Here is an 18,122-nt window from a genome sequence, read left to right as displayed (position 1 = left end):
CCTTCCTTCCTTCCTTCTCTCTGTCCAAATAGGGTATCATACCCTTACCTGTGGGTGATCTGACCAAATGAATGTACATTTTAATCACCGAAACCTCAAAAAATATCTTGGAGTTTACAGGGTAGATTTTTTTTTTCTTAAGGACCATTCCTTAAACGCAAATCACTCTGGCTGTCATTGACTGACCAATAAGAGGTCCCAGGCCAAGCTCTGCTTGGTCATTATTTGGGCCGTGATTGGCTCAGAGTGAATGTGAATAGCAATTGTTTCTGTGTTGCCTAGAAAGGCTGAGGGTTTTCCCCTACTTGATTTTTTTTGAGTAGGTAAAAGGAGCCATTCTCTGTTTCATTTCTTACCTAGCCTTAATCGCTGAATGAGGTGTTGCCTCAGTCAAACTGAGTCTTGTTAAAGACCTTAGTTTAAAAAGGTCAAGGTCTCTCACTGCAGTCAGGGCCATCTTCACTCATCCTGATCTATAGCTTTTCAATGGCCCCAGATTGGAGATTTTGCATAGCCCTCTGCCACTTAAATCCAATTCACTTGCATGTCATGGTATTCATCACCTCACTGATGTCACAGTCCTCTTTGAAAACAAAGGACACACAACAGGCTAGTTGTTGTACTGCTAACATAATCTACTGAAGGGACCATATGTGAATCTTTTCTAGCACAACCTTGGGCAAGTCATTTAACCTCCATCTGCCTTAGTTTCCTCCTCTATAAAATAAAGGTAATAATAGGACCCACTGTGAAGGGTAGTTGTGAGGATCAAATGAGATTTTGTTGTCGTTGTTAGTCATGTCTGACTCTTTGAGACCCCATTTAGGGTTTTCTTGGCAAAAATACTGAACTAGCTTGCCATTTCCTTCTCCAGCTTATTTTACAGATGAGGAAACTGAGGTAAACAGGGTTAAGTGACTTGTCCAGGGTCACATAGCTAGTAAGTGTCTGAGGCTGGACTTGAACTCAGGTCTTCCTGACTCCAGCTCTGGTGTTCTATCCAGTGTGCCACCCCACTGCCGCATTCAAATGAGAACATAATTATAAAGTGCTTATCATAGTGTGTGGCACATAGTAAGTGTTATACAAATGCCTATTGTTGTTGTGCTTTCCTTACACTGGGAGCACTGGCCAGAGACAGGTTACTGACATGTTTCGAGAACCAGCCATGTAGGAGGAAGCATCAGAGAAGGGCTTTTGTAGAAACTTTACAGCTATTCTTTAATTAAATTAGTCACACTTTTTAATTAATTGAGATCTCCTTTTCCCACCACAGCTTGTTCTAATTTGTAAGGTTTATATAGCATGTTTGTCTTATGCTATGTGATTCTGTGCAGATTACTAAACTTCTCAATGTTCTGGGAAATTCCCTCAGATCAAAAATTGTAAGAGAAGATGTTGGCCTGCCTTGGTAGAGGAAACTTCCTCATCCAGGAATTTCCTACACTCACAAAACCACAAGCTTGGTTCCTGTTGCTATCCTTGTTTTGAGAAAGACATTTATTCTCAAGATTAAATTTTTTAAAAAATTAAGGCTGTCTCTGCCTTGATTTTTTAAAACAGTCTATGAAATATCTGATGAATTGGGACTTGCCATAAGTTTAAGCACATTATCAACTGAATAAGAGGCTTGCTAAGCAATGAATACTGCCAAGAAGATAAGGAGAATATTTCCCTATTTAACAGAACAGCCTATTTCTAAAGGATGTCGAAGTGATGTTTATGTATAAATAATGATATAAGTGGGCAGCACAGATTAAGCTGGTGTTTCAATATGATCATTTTAAATCATTCTTAGCCACTGGGCAATAACTCTCTATCCTAGTTACAGTGACTACATAGTCTTGAAAAGTCACAAGTTACTTTTCTTTAATAATATCCTGTACAGGGATGGAGAGCCTGCCCAAATCCAAGCAAATTCCCAGGATTTTTCTGTGAGGTTGGGATTCAGTCTAGGGGCTGCATTTGAGGACCTAGAGGGCCACGTTGTGGCCTTAAGGCTGCAGGTTCCCCTCCCCTGTGTGGCATGGAAACAGGCCTTTCTCCAAAATTAATGTAAACTAATGGAGTTTGACTATGCTTGTACAGCTCAGTTTCATTTCCCAAGGGCTGATCATTGAGGTAGAAACAAATATTTACACAATTAGCTTTGGGAATAAAAATAGAAACAGAAATACAATGTACTGATTTGCTTCTTTCTGTCAATGCTATATTTACCTATCACAGCTGTGTGGGTAGAAATGGTTAGTCCTTAATCTAGTCTGATTGTTGCCTACTGGCAGATAGGTGGCACAGCTCATAGAGCACCAGGCTTGGAATCAGGAAGAAATGAGTTCAAATGTGACTTCAGACACTTGCTATTTCTTTGACCTTGGGCAAGTCACTTAACCTTTGTCTGCCTCAGTTTCCTTATCTATAAAATGGGGATAATAGCAACTACCTTGCAGGGTAGTTGTGAGGATGAAAAGAGAAAATAATTGTGAAATGCTTAGCACAGTGACTGGCACATAGTAAGTGTTAAGTAAATGTTAACTATTGTTTCCCTTATACTTTCTTTTTTTTATTGCACCTTTTGAAAGGCCAATGGTATTGACCACAGCAGAAGATCCTGTTTATTGTTTGATCAGATACGAACAGCAAATCATTGCCAAATATATGTCCCTCCCGTTGGAGCCTTGTGCCATTCCTAGAAAGCAAGTCTGGTTTCTATACTTCAATTTTATGAAATAAGGGAACATTCATGGTTCTTCCCATGAGTTGAAAGAAGAATTTATTTCAAAGCAGACAGTTGTATAATTTATCCCTCTGCAGGTAGAGGGTCATGTTTTGGGGGTAAATTTTCTGTCAATACTTAGTTTTAGAAGGCAACACACAATGATATTATTCTTGTTAAGTACGGTGCATTTTTTCCCCTTGGCTCAGTGGAGTGAATGTACTCTGTTAGTTCAAGCTGGGGGTAAATGGGAACAATTCATCCCTTTGTCTGGCCTCAACACCAAAACGCTCTTAGTCTAAGGTTTAGAGGAGAGAAGAAATATATCTAGCTGCTGAGCTCCTCTTTCAAGTCCCACCATTTCCAAGCCCTTTTATCAAGCTCTGGCCCCCTCCATGGTTCTTCTGATAGGCCGCTCTGTGTGACCACGGATTTCCTGGCTGAATTTGTGAATTTCCCTCTCTGAGTTGGCAGAGAAAGCTTTTTAATCCTGAAGTAATTTCTGCCCCAGTACGGATGACACATTTGCAGCACATTTTATTCCTTTTTGTAGCTCACTTGGATTCACACAGATTTTTCTCAGTCAATAATCTGTCAGGTGCCCTGGGTGTTTTTTTTTCTTTCTTTGCCTCTGTGCTTATCTCTCTGTCACAGAACACCTTAGGAGCTTGATGCTAAGTATTTTTTTTTCCTTTCCCCTCCTATTTCTCTTGACCAAGCCCTGATTTTTCTTGACATTGCTCATAAATCCTGATAAAGGTCTTGCTTCAAAGATGTTTCCAGTTGTGCAGGTAGCAGAGGGCTGGTTGATATCTTTAAAATCATTAACTAGACAAGAGGTCTACAGTCTGACGATCTTCAGAGTTTAGTCTTTTCCTTGCTGCTTTAAGCCTGCAGCACCCTAGGAGGCTAACGTATATCTCCCATGGGTTCCAATAATCCACAAAATAATCATTTGGAGATGGAATTTAGGCTAAGCTTGGGATCTGAAATTTAAGAGGCTCAGAATAGAAAATCTCAGGATTGAATGTCAGAAAAATTTAAATTCATTAAAACGAATAAAATAAAATTTCCTGTGATTAAGATGACAGTAGACACCAGAAATATAATACTTTCCTCCTGGTTAACTAGTAAACATAAACTCTCCATTTGTTGCTAGGAAAGAGGTATCTCCTAACTTTGTTCATTCACTCTTTTTGATCTCACGTACAAAGCATGCACACACACACACTCACAACATAAAATGTGTGTGAGAGTGAGTGTGTGAGTATGTGTGTGTGTGTGTGTGTGTGTGTGTGTGTGTGTGTGTGTGTGTGTGTGGTATCTGTTTATACTACATTTCATCAACTTCTGTTAGAAGAATTATGTTTTAGCCTTGGGTGCTCACTGCTACTTCAGGGTGGTTCATATCATCCTCTGATGTGGCTGTTTCTTTGAACTGCTTTTTCCTAATTAGCCCCTGAGAGGTTGCAGAAACGTCATTCTAAAAAAAAAAAATTAGTTACACTCTAAAAAAATTGCTGACCTGATCCTCAACCTTTTAAACTTCTTGTGAAAAACGTTTCATCCAACACATTAGTTTTGCCTCAAGAGCAAATGTCTAGTTTCTAGTGTACTGTTTTTCTTCTTCAAAGTGAGTTTTTCTGTAAACTGCTAATGTTTTTATTCTACAGTCAAAATCTAGCTGATGCCAAAATTAACCAAATTGGCTTAATATTACTGAACAAATTTGGGACTACGGAATCTTGGAAAAATGAAGAGACAATTACAACATTACTATCATGTTTAACAGAATTAAGGACCAGCATGAAAGTTCAAGTGTCTGGTTGACATTACTGGCTAAACTCAAGGGATAAGCAAATTGGATTTTTTCTCTGAAAGATTTAACTTTGGTTTGACCTCTCTGGATAAAGTTAAATTTGAGCTGACTAATGCTAAAATATGCAGAGAATTTTAGCAGCCTGTTGTAAATCTATTTTTGATTCATAGGAATGAATTAATATTTATTAACAAATTAAAGTTTATTTTATGGTGTATACTTTATGTTGTTGCTGAGATGTGAACCCATTTGGGGTTCTCTTGGCAAAGATACTGGAGTGGTTTGCTATTTCCTTCTCAGCTTATTTTGTAGATGAGAAAATGAGGCAGAGTTAAGTGACTTGCCCAAGGTCACACAGTTAGGAAGTATCTGAGTCTACATTTGAACTCAGGTCTTCCTTACTCAGGCCAGGTGCTTTATCCACTGTATCACCTACCTACCCTATGATATACACTATTACTTACATAGTTTCTAATTACAAATCTGCTAAGAGTATTGGGGCTGAGGGCTCACTCATATTGATGGAAGTTGCAAGACATATGTGAACTAGCAAGAGAGTCTCAAGAGGAAGTTAATGATAATAGATATCTATATTTATATCTGAGTAGGAGTAGTATTTTATTTTTGTGTAATATATATATATGTATATAAATTAGGTTTTTATTTTCTTGTTTGCATTTGCTAACATTTGATTAACTTTTTTTCTGGCATATAAAATGTATAGCTAGATCCTGACAGATGAGTGACATATATCTTCATACTAAATATATGCTTTTTTAGAAATGACTAGAATTTGTAGGTCAATATGATAATATCTAGTCATTGGAAAGTTCAGGGAATCAAGTGATGTTGATATATATCAGAGTTCATATAATGTGGAAAATACATAATGCTGATACCTAATTGATGCCTGCAGCAGGATTTGGCTTGCATTTACTATTCAAGTCAGTCAATGTTGTTAATATAATTAAAAACCACTGAAATAAAACTAGAGTTAGTCCTGGTTATGAAATATTTCCTTTCATTTCACTGAGCATAGATTTAGTCCTAGAGAAAACATCTGAGCTCTCAATTCAAAGGACTGTTCAATTGTTATTCTTCAATCTCTTATGAGCTTTGAGAGTCCTGTTTTAATTTTTTTATGTGCCAGGTACTGTGCTATAAAGATAAAAGTGTAATAGTGTCTGCCTTCAAGGAGCTTACATTCTACAAATTATTCAGAGTTTCTGAATTTGGATGGTTCTACTGGGCTTAGAGGTTATGTATGCAGTGGGAAAATGAAAGGAAAACTGAAACAATTCCTAGATGATTCATGCAAGATATGGTTAGGATTTTATTTTTGGTGGGGTAGGGAAGGAAAAGGGAGTAATAGTAAGGTAGGAGGGAGCTCCCATGTTCAGATCAGCTCTTCACATTGACAGTGTCATTGGATAATTGATTAGCTCAATTCTTTCCTTCAGTTTTCTCAGTTCATACCACTGCCTTTCATATTACAGACCCACACTGATACACAATAAAATAATGATTTTGATAGTGTTTTAAACTAGCCATAGGGAAATATAATCACTCAAAAGTCTGCTGAAGGCACAAATTTATAGTCTCAAATGCATTTACTATAGACATTTGGAAAGGTCAGTAGGTTCATAATAAATGAATGAGGGAAAGGAATGGAAAATCCAAATCTCAAAAAGTAAAAGAAAAATAACTTCTAGATGAAATGAAGTTTAGGCTTTAAACTCTAAGCCATCAAAATACCTAGAAAGAGATCTCTTTAAAGGTTGACAGATAAATAAGAAAGGCATGAGTATCTTTCAATATTGCTAAATAATCCTAAGTGACTGAAGCACAAGTAATTTTAGGAAATAATTTGTAAATTACTGTGAACCCAAATGAACAGAATAATGCCTGCAAAAGTGAAAAGGAAAACATATTTCAATACATGAATATTTGCATAATCTCCTAGTGCACTCAGAGATGCCTTGGAAAATGCTAACATTATCTACATTTCCAAGTGAAAACATTGTATATATACTGAGTAGCATATCATATATATTTGTTTAAATAGGTATTTAAAAATATACTTATATAGTGATAGCTAAAAATAGAATTAGTTAGAAACAGAGAACTAATTTAGTTCTAAAAGGGGCAAGAATATTTTCAGTACATAGGAGGACAAAAAAGGTGAACTATGATGTGAAAACCCACCGTACTCTGGGACCTGTCCCGTCCCACGTTTCAGCAGCAGCCTCACTCTTCTCCCTCCAGACTTGATTAGCTCAATCGCTCTGGCATGCGTCATGTCTCTTGTGCTTTCCCCATTGATTTCAATGATCTGATCTCCTACCTGCCAAGTAATAACACACACAAACACAAACACCAAAGTTATAAGTTAGCCAAGTATGGTTATAAAATTAGAAAACTACCATCTCTCAAGGATTAGAAGGATCAAAAGGTTATTAGGTAACAGAGAAATACGGTGGCATGGGAGATTGGGAAGAGCCTTGGACTTGGACCCAAAAGAAATGAGTTTGAATACCACCTTTGTCATCGGTATCTAAGTGATTTTCATATACCTTCTAACACTCTCTTTCCTTATCTGTCAAACGGGGATAACAATAATTGGACCAACCACCTCCTTAGGTTCTTGTGAAGTCCAATTGAGATCACATACATAAATTACTTTATAAACTTTAAAGTGATAATAAATATCAGTGTTTTCTCAGTGATGATGAAAAGAATGGTGACGATGATGATGATAATAATGAAGTTTTATCACCTGGATACAAAATCATTTCTCGGAATATGTTCTGAATCTGGGATACACAACTTTGCTTACCCTTCCAATAATTAACTCATAGATAATTTCAAACTACTCAACATGTTATCATCAGGGTATATCTCTCAGTTTAGGTCTTTGATTTCTTACATGAAGAGTCACCTTCATGCTCCTGGTCAAATGTAAACTCTTCCATGAAGTCTTCCTTGGTTCCCAGTCCTCTCCCTGAGCCTTTTCACACCCCCAGTCTGGAAGTGATCTCCCTATCATCTGATAGCAAAATGCTTCTTTAATCAAATTTATTATATAATAATTATAATCTGTATTTTATTTACCTGTATGCATATCTTAACTCTTCAACTAAGTAATTTCATAAGTTTCCAGAGAATCCCAGCTTACCTTGATACCTCTCTCAGAATTGGTATATTACACACAATAGGTATTTAATAAATGCTTGCTGAAGAAACAAATGAATGAAAGAATGAATGAATAAGGCAAGGGCTATTTCCTTTCTGTCTTTGTAGCTCCACTGCCTAGCACTTTGCCTTACTCTTAGTAGGTATTTAATACATGTTTAATTCATTGAACTGAATGAGAACCAAGTGGACAGACTGGTTGGAGTCAGAGGGCAGGGCTCAAGACCTTGTTCTTTCAATTATTTCTTGTATCACCTTACACAAGTCACAGCTTCTCTTGGCCTCAGTTCATGTATGAAATGAGAACACTAAACCAGTTGTCACCTGAAATACCTGCCAATTCTAAATCTATGAATCTATACTCTTTGTGTTAAAATAGGACACAGATCTCCAAGGTCCATTATAGCAGCTTTGTACTTGCAATAGCCTACTGATTGACTTTTTGGTCTAATCCTTTTCTGAGATTTTTTTGTTCCCTATTATTTAAATCACTTTTTCATTCAATGGCTCCTGGGTGTTACTGTGGCATTGGTTCTTCTCATAAACAAAGCTTGGCAGAGGTTTTAAGTTGTGGCAAATTTTTCATCCCAACTATTTGAATAAAAATTAGTGCTCTGAAGCTTTTGATCAGGCCCTGACATGCTTATACCTAAAGATTAACCAGTCTTCCTCAATTGTCAGAAATATTTATGTTCTGAGATTCCTATCTGGCTTTTGTTAATAGATATTAAGGGCAGCTAGGTGGGGCAGTGGATATAGTGCTGGACCTGGAGTCAGGAAGACTGATATTCATGAGTTCAAATCTGGCTTCAGACACTTTCTAGCTCTGTGACTCTGGGCAAGTCACTTAACCCTGTTTACCTCAGTTCCTCATCTGTAAATGAGCTGGAGAAGGAAACTGCCAACCACTCCAGTATCTCTGCCAGGAAAACCTCAAAAGGGGTCATGAAGAGTCAGACACAATGGAACAATAATGACAAAGTATATATTTAAAATAAAATGAGTGCTACTGTACTGATGTCATGTCACTCCTGTCATACTATTACCATTTGGAACCTTTGAATTAAATTTGTTTCATTTTGATGCAAACCACTTAAGACAAATTAGCCAAGAAAAGGACTGTGTGCTTGCTTTATAAAAATGCTGTTTAGATGGGCTGCATAAAGACTGCTGAACACAACGTGGAAAAGATAAACCCAGTAATATAGTAGGAGAGGAGCTTAGCCTTGAATAGTGTGTGTGTGTGTGTGTGTGTGTGTGTATGTGTGTGTGTGTGTGTGTGTGTGTGTGTGTAAGAGAGAGAGAGACAGACAGAGAGAGAGAGAGACAGAGACAGAGACAGAGAGAGACAGAGAGACATGATGGGGTGAGTGGAGGAAGATTAGCAAAGGAAAAGAGATAGAGAATTCTGCAATCATCATGGTAGGAAGGCCATTTAAAATATTCCTTCCAAAAGATTATAGTCATGGAGCTCTTTTTTATTGTTGTTCAATCATTTCAGTTGTGCCTTTGTGACCCCATTTGGGATTTTCTTTTTTTAATTTTTTGAATTAAATTTAACTTAATTTTGGGGGATATTCTTGGCAAAGATACTAGAGTGGTTTGCCATTATTTTGTACATTTCATTTGACAGATGAGGAAACTGAGTCGAACAGGATTAAGTGATTTGCTCAGGGGCTCTTTTAGCAAGACTCTTTAAAGTGGGAAAGGCAGTGATGGAACCCCTAGCACCTCTTCCCCAAACAGATTTGATTAAGTTGCTACACCCAGTAAATTTTTGCTGAATTGAGTGGAGAATGTGGGCTGCCATAGCCTGGGAAGCTACCTAGAAGAACCCACTGTCACCTCTGAATAGATGGCCTTGTCTCCTTAGTCCCATTTAAGGCACTTGGGATTAGACAGTTGGAGAAGAGACTGCTAGAAGAGATGCTGAACCCCTTTGGGTTGCCGAACTCCTGTATGCATATCTGGGCCTTTATAGATGAATGGCAAACGTTTTCTTCTTCCCTGATTGCCCTCACTCTCTTCTTCCCATAGCTTCAATTCCAGATTTCTTCCCAACACAATTACACCACCTTATGAGGCCCCCAGTCTCATCCTCTCTTTCACCCTTTGGATCTCCTTGGCATTCTCCTGCACCCTTTCTTCCTTTCCTCCCGTTTCAGAAGCAGAGGCCGTTCTCTTTGCCAAAGAGTTCTCTATTTATGCTTTCTACCTATGCTTTCCTATTATATGTTATCCTTTCCAGTAACTTGCTGAGTAGATCATCTCTTCTCTCCAAAGCTTCCATCTCTCTTTATCCACTGACTCCTCTATTTCCTACATATATTCATAGACTTTCCTCATCCTCCTCAAAAAACCTTTCATATAGCCTTGCCATCTTCTTCAGCTATCATTTCTCCTCACTTTCACTGTGAAGAATGCAAAAGGTTTCTGGAGTGGAAAGTTTGAGAAGGATGTTTAATGGGACAGGATTCCAATTTTCAATGTTTTAAAATAGTATGTATTAAGGATGCTAAATTAATATATCAATATATTTTTGATAATATCTTTTATACTACTAGCATGTAAATTGTTGGATAACATGCTAAAAACTAATCACTTTGTTGAGAGCAGGGGTAAGGGAAGTTGTTCATCCCTGAACCAAATATCAGCTACCAGTGGTTGAGTAATCACTGTGCTTTTATTACTATTTTAGATATACATTTTAACCCAACAAAATACACATTTCTTCGCTTCAAGGCTCTGGCATGCAGGGTAAGGTAGATATAGTGACAACAACGATCAGACTATAGATTGAGATCTGAAAAAGACCTCAGAGGCCACCAAGTCCTCCCCTCATTTAACAGATGAAGTGACTTTGGTTGAGAGAAGTTATGTGACTTCCCCAGAGTCATAATAAATGTCAGAAGCAGGATTGGAATCTAGGTGTTCTTCACTTCATGTCAGTATTCTATCTGCTGTGCTGAAGAATTAAAGAAGAATGAAGAGCACTGAGGGATAAATCAAGTCAACAAACATTTAATAAGCACCTACTATGTGCCAGAGTTATGAAGAATCAGATACGACCAAGCAACAACATACACACATGTGTCTACACACATACACATAAATTTGATTCCATATATTCTAAAATATACTGCTTTTGTAGAATTACAAAAGGGGAAGGGAAGAAAATAAGCATTTATTAAGTGCCTACTATGTGCAAGGCATTATGCTAATCACTTTATAAATATTATCTAATTTTACTCTCACAACAGTCCTGTTAGGTGGGTGCTATTATGATCCTTCTCCCCACACACATTTTACAGTTGAGGACAATGAGGCCAGCAGAGGTTGACTAACTTGCCCTCAGTCACACGGCTAGTAAGGGTGTGAGGCTGGATTTGAATTCAGTTCTTCCTCATTCTCGGTCCAGCACTCTTATCAACTGTGCCACCCACCTCCCTGAAAGGACACTGAAAAGCTGAAGAAGGATCCTTTCAACAGAGCTGACACAGTCCTCCTGTCAGTTATCCGGTTTTTGCTTGAACACCTCTAGCCTTAAGAAATCACTTCCTCCGAACTCAGCTTTTTTTGTATTATACTACTGAATAGTTCTCACTGTTCAAAAGAGCAGCTAGGTGGTGTAGTAGACAGACCACTAGGTCTGGAATTGGGAAGACCTGAGTTCAAGTCTGACCTCAGACTCTTATTATTTGTGTACAAGTCACTTAACCTTGTTTGCCTCAGTTTCCTCATCTGTAAAATGAGCTATAGAAGGAAATGGCAAACCACTCCAGTATCTTTGTCAAGAAAAGCCCAAATGGGATCACAAAGAACTGAACACTACTGAGACAACTGAACAACAACTTTAAAATAAAGTTAAAACCTATTGTTATTTATGAAGAGTCGGACATGACAGAATAACAAAAATTATTCAAAAGATATTGCTTATATAAAAGCTAAATCTCTTTTTGCAATTTCCACCCATTCCTGCTAGTTCTATTCCCTAGGACCAAGAAGAGTAAATCAAATACTTCCAGACTGCCATCCCCAGTTCATCCAAATGGTCTTCATGTGACATGATTTCACCAGACCTTTCCTTGATTTATTCCCTAAAAGTGACACTTCCAAAATGGAAAGAGCAAGTCAGATGTTTTCTGACCAGGTCACGGGCCTCCTTAGCTCTTGATGACCTGCTTTACTTAATAAAGCCTTACCTCTTCTTGTTGTGAGTTGTGTTTGACTCTTTGTGACCTCATTTGGGGTTTTCTTGGCAAAGATACTGAAATGGTTTGCCATTTCCTTCTCCAGCTCATTTTACAGATGAGGAAACTGAGGCAAACAGGGTTAAGTGACTTGTCCAGGGTCACACAGCTAGTAAGTATCTCAGGCCAGATTTTAATTCAGGAAGACTAGGCCTACTGCTTTATTCACTAGCTGTCACCTAGCTGCCTGAGTATATTGGCTTATTTTTTTGTCTATAATACCTCCCTAATGACTCATATTGCTTTCTTAAACTCCCCAGACCTTTTTTAGATGAACTGCTGTCTAGCCCATCTTGTACTTGTGAAGCTAGTTATGCAAACCTAAATGTGTGACTCTGTATTTATGCACATTAAATGTAATCTTATTTAGTTCAGTCCAGCAATTTAGCTTGTCAAGATCTTTTTGTATCCTGACTGTCATCTAACACATTAGCTGTTCCTCCTACCTTTTTCTTATCTGAAAATCTGATAAGCATGCCATCCATTTGCTTTATCCAACTTGGTAGGAAAAATGTTACGCTGTACAAGGCCAAGGACGGATCCCCGGGGAGCTCAATTAAGAGTTCCTCATCTGAGTTGACACTGAATCATTAAATACACTAAACTTTGGTGTCAGTTACTTAATCATCATCAAGTCGACCTATTGTCCAGCATACATTTCTCCATCTTATCCACAAAAATAACATCAGAGACACTGTTTTGCTAAAATATGGGCAAATTATATCTACAATATTTCCCTGCTCTAAAAGCTTGGTTGCCAAGGAGTTGCCAAATAGTAGAGGGAGTTACCTTACTGGGAATTTCCAACACCTACAAAATCACAGTTCTGCTTAAAAAAACAAAGAAGCCAGAGTTTAGTAATTACGTCAAAGGAGAAGATGAATCAAGGCTGGTTGGCTCCTTGTGACCAATGCTTCATCTTCTAGATGTTTATTCACTATCCTTTAGTGCCATGCATGAGAATTTTGCTAGGAAGAAAAACCAAGCCCATTGGCATTGTTGTGGTTACAAACTCAACTCTTTTCCTTTCTCCAAAAATCAGAATAACATTTTGTTTTCTCCATTTCTGCATTCCTTCTCTCATTTGCCTCAATCTTTTCCAAGATCAAAGATAGTGGCTCCGAAATCATGGCTGCCAGTTCTTTCAGCAACCTGAGATGTAGTTCGTGAGGGTCTGGTAAGTCTCTTGCTACCTCCCTACTTACCTCTATTAGCCATTTTTGTTTTGTCCTTTCCAGTCTAAATATTAGTGTCAAGTAGTAGTAGTAGTAGTAGTAGTAGTTGCTCTTCCTTCTTCTTCCTCCTCCTCCTCCTCTCACCAACCAGGAGCAGCAATTTTAATCCCCCACTTTTCCCTAATTCTTAGCACCCTTTTTTTTTGTCAGTCCTTTGCTTTCCTCATAAACTTTAGCTCATTCTGCGTTTTTCTATCCCTGATACTATTCTTTATAGAACTCTGTCACTCATATGTATTCATTCTCAGTTATCTGCCCTTGCTTCCATCTTCCATGTCTATTTCTTTTAAATCTACATTGGTTGATATGCAGCCACATCAGTGTCTTTAGACAATCTGTTCCTTTCTTTTCCACTGCAATTACTTCTCTGTTTCTTTAGAATCCCACTCAAATATTTCCTTAGGATAACATCTTCTAAAAATATAGTCTTTGGGATTCTACTTACCCTTTTTTTCTGAACCCACTGAAATCTGTTCTCCAAAAATATAGAGTGCATGTCAGACTATGCCCAATTTCCTCTCTTGGTATCACAAATTTAGAATGAACTGAATTGAATTGAATTCCTGACTCTGCTCTCTATCACACATTATAAGATAAATTGGTTACTTCCAACAAAGTTCTCAACATTTCCACCACAGAAACCAGTTCTTCCTTGTTGGGAGAGTCAGATCCAGAATAGCAGAGACCCTCACTTCTCCTTCCAACTTCTCAGGCATAGAATTATCATTAAGACAAGTTAAAAGTTATTACTTTGTTTTGAGCAGAAGAGTTCAACAGAGGTCCAGAGAATTGAAATTCTCAATCTCTACTATGTCATGTCTTAGTACCAGCCTTGCAATCTGTTTTCTGGACTCCCATTTATTTCCTTTCTGTGCAGGTCATTTGCAGTATGCTGCAATGACTATCTTCTGTTTCTGTGGCCATTTTTCTCAGCCAAAAGCTTTATTCCAAGTTTGACAATCTGTATTTCCTAGATTTCCTCTAATGGGTTTATTTCCATAATATACATTGTTACTTTTTCCCCTAGACACTTTGCTACTGTTAGCCTATGAACCTAGCCTATTTGTTTCAAACAAGGCACAACAAGGGTGGGGTGGAATACTTCCAGGCAGCTGGGTCTGTGCTCAGGCTCCTTACTAAAGGTTGTTTATGTTATGGGAATGGGAATCTAAGATCTTCCCTGCCCCTAAGCCCTTTGATAGGCTTAAGTGACTCTGAGAACCTTCCTTGATTTGAAAATATGTGCTGCCCCCTAATAGGCTGAATGTGGTCACATGGAGCCTGTGGCAGGAGGCTTGTTTTTCAGGAATGCCCACACCTTGTTGCTTTTTGATTGGGCAGTGGGTCAGGAGCGTGGTTACATTCTCTGAGCCAGGAGAAGGCTATATATACCCTGATGTGAGATTTTGTTTTGGGGCTCACTTTGAGAAGAGTTGACCAGATAAGACTCTGGGCAGCCGTTGAGGCCCCTGGCTTTGAAAACCCAGATGTTGGTGCTTCCCTCTCTGGTAACTGTGACTAGATATGGATGTAATGGTCAGACAGCTGGAAGTCTATCTGCTTATCTCTTTCTCTGTCTGCTTGTAACTTATTTGTATTCTCTGAAGTTCGGGGTGCTGCCTTTTTCCCCCTGAACTAGGTAAATGACATATGTTTGATTAAAGCAAGATTGTTAACCCATTTTGAGTTGCTTTCCTTTAGAAAAGCAGATCTAAGAACCTGTGTTGGCAGCTTGGCAGTAGGGTGCTTGCTGCTACAGTATCCCACACAACTCCTTGACATACATGAAGATGATTAGTCATTGAGACAGGAAAAACCATTCTCTTAATAGGTTCTCTCTCTCTCTCTCTGTCTCTCTCTCTGTTTTTCTGTCTGTCTGTCTGTCTGTCTGTCTCTGTCTCTCTCTCTGTCTCTGTCTCTCTGTTTCTCTCTCTGTCTCTCTCTGTCTGTCTCTCTTTCTCTCTCTCTCTGTCTCTCTGTCTTTCTCTCTCTCTCATGCTATACTGGGATAGTTTTTCTTTGTATTTCCAGAGTTGTGAGGGAGTGGACTTGTATTCACACTCTTGACACTCAGCACAAATGATGGTTTTGCTTTTGAATGGCACTAGTGATGAAAATACCACAAGCGATTCTTATGGTCTTTGGTTTCTTGTCCAAAACTTCATAATCCTTTAGCAATGTTTTTATAGATTCCTTTGGTCATATTATCTGCGCCTACTGGAATCACTAGAGATGTACAGTAGTTATTGGTTTATCCCTTCCTAACTAACACACATTCTAAGGTAGATGCCTTTACTTCTAGTATCTTTGGGTTTGAATATATGATTGGGATTAGGTCTAAAAATCAGATAATGACAGAAATGGCAAAGTTGTAGCTGTTCTAGTCAAATGGACAAGATTCTTGTGAATATACTCAGATTTTAAAAATCAACTTAATAATATATAATTTTAATGATTATAATTTCAATGTGACCACAGGCTTAAATTTCTTCTTCTTTTCCTCCATAAAAACACAAGGATGTAAAACATTTGAACCTGTGTTTTCTCTTCCATCTCTACATCAACTATGTGCACACATTTTGGATGTAACTCACTATCAAGAAAACCTTGGAAGGAGTTGATTTTCATTTTGTTTTACTATCTTGATACATGGGGCAGCTAGGTGGTGCAGTGGATTAAAGTGCTGGGCCCGGAGTGAGGAAGACTCATGGCCTCATGAGGCCTACATGATGGTTCAGATCTGGCCTCAGACATTTTAGTAAACTGTGTGCCCCTGGGCAAGTCACTTAACCCTGTTTGCCTCAGTTTCCTCATCTATAAAATGAACTGGAGAAAGAATGGCAAACCATTCCAGTATCTTTGTCAAGAAAACCCCAAATGGGGTCACAAAGAGTCTGACATGACTGAAACAACTCAACAACCACAACAAATTTTGATACATAAAGTCAGAAAGAATGACAAGTTTATGAGGAAAAAGACTTTCACCTTTCTACCATATAGAAGTATTTGATTTCATCTAAGAACCTGTGTAGGCAAGTTGCCCAGTTTCCTGTCATTTGATGAACTTCACTCTCTCCTCTTACAGGTTAATCAAGCCAGGGAAAGGTTTTGATGAAACCAACTGTAAATTAGCACCTTTCTCTAAGAGTAAGTGAGAAAATATGCCTGTGAGATCCAGGCCTAGGCTCTTCTTCCCATCCATCTCCCTAATCCCACCAGCACCAAGTCTCTTTCATCTAATGATCATTTTCTAAAATTAATCTTTAAATAACTACCCCATTCTTTTTTATAAACATTTTTTAAAAGTTAAATTGAGAATAAGAAAAAGGAGGATGAGTTGAGTTAGGCAGACTAAGTTATAGGGTAACTATTGTGGTAAGTAGCTCAAATATATTTCTATATTGCTTAGGAGGAGAGAGAAATGCCAACTTAGGCATCTGGGGTTAAGGAAGGCAGAGTAAGTGTTACAAGGAGATTTGATTACCTTTTCCTCTGGTATATAAATCCATTAATCTTTAGCACTCTGGGAAAAATAACAATTTTAATATTCTTTAGTGCCTTGAGTACAAGTACAACGTACAAGATAAAACTGCTGTCTTCTAGTATAGGTTAGGAAGCTGGGAATTTCTACCAGGTTCATTCAGAGAGGCAGCTTTTCCTTTACAAAATAATCACTTAATACTTAAATTACTTGGGGGTCCGGGTTTAATGGTTTTTCTTGTCTTAATGGAAGATGAAAGTATTTGAAATCATCATATATTGGAGACACTGGCACAGAGAGCTGGATTTGGAGTTAAGAGGACCTGGGTTCAAATCCTAGCCCTGCTACTTACTTATCTGTATGACCTTGGAGAAGTCATTTAACCTTTTTGTGTTCCCATTTCCTTATCCATAACATGAGGAGGTGTGATCAGATGGCTTCTAAGTCTTTTCACTTCTTAATCTATGACACTATGTGGATGAAGTTTAGGAATGTTTGTTAATATCAGGAAATGCCAGAATTTCTTAGGATGATAACTGCTTCAAAAACAGGTGAGAAAAAACAGTTTGGGGCTTATGTTTACTTTTGCAGAAAAATGGGGGAAGAGGAAAAAAGAAGCATTTATTTAGCACTTTTTACATGCCAGGCACTGTGCCAAATATTTTATCAATATTATCTCATTTGATCCTCAATAGTTCAATCCAATAAACATTTATCAAGCACCTCCCATATACCAGATACTGTGTTAAGCTCTAGGGATACAAAAAAGAGGCAAAAGACAAAAGCTTCTGCCTTCAAGGAGTTTCCAATCTAATGGGGGAGACAACATGCAAACACATATATACAAAGCAAGATATATATATATATATATATATATATGTGTGTGTGTGTGTGTGTTTGTGTGTATATATACACACATATATGTATGTATATATATATGTGTGTGTGTGTATATATATATATATATATATATGATAAATAGGAAATAATTAAAAGTGGGAAAGCACTGGAAAGTAGTTGCTCTTATTATCCCCATTTTATAACTGAAGAAACTGAGGCAGATTGAGGTTAAGTGACTTGCCCAGGGTCATAAAGCTTCTCAGTGTTTGAGGCTGAATTTGAACTCAGGTCTTCCTGATTCCAGACCTATAGCTCTATTCACTGCCCCTTCTAGTTGCCTGCTAGTATTAAGCAAGTAGCATAATGCAGTATATTCTTGTTGAGGTTTAAATTAAATTGTGGATTAAATTTTGTCTTGAGATATAGCAAATGAGTCCAGATTAGAGCTGTCTGCTGCTATATAGACAGCTTTGCAAAAATGCTCATCTGCTTTTGTCAGTCCTATGTAGTAAAAGATAACAAGGATCTAAAGGTCAGTATTTTTATTTACTAATAGTTGGTGAAATGGTTAGAATGCTGGACTTTGAGTTGA

The 18,122-nt window shown here is 37.9% G+C and overlaps 1 protein-coding gene across 1 annotated transcript in view; it reads right to left on the bottom strand.

Moving 5' to 3' along the window:
- Positions 1 to 18,122, bottom strand: part of LOC138176033 (membrane-associated guanylate kinase, WW and PDZ domain-containing protein 2-like) — a 1,726,709-nt gene that overhangs the window by 71,022 nt on the left and 1,637,565 nt on the right. Inside the window, exon 21 of the mRNA XM_069106765.1 lies at positions 6,738 to 6,876. Within this exon, the coding sequence (XP_068962866.1) occupies positions 6,738 to 6,876 (139 nt within the window). The remainder of the gene's footprint in view (positions 1 to 6,737; positions 6,877 to 18,122) is intronic.

The sequence above is a fragment of the Petaurus breviceps genome, unplaced genomic scaffold, assembly GCF_028583685.1.
Source record: "Petaurus breviceps papuanus isolate PSGF00001 unplaced genomic scaffold, PetGlider_PUasm1.0 80, whole genome shotgun sequence".
NCBI lineage: Eukaryota > Metazoa > Chordata > Mammalia > Diprotodontia > Petauridae > Petaurus > Petaurus breviceps.
This window is presented reverse-complemented; position numbering and strand designations above follow the sequence as displayed.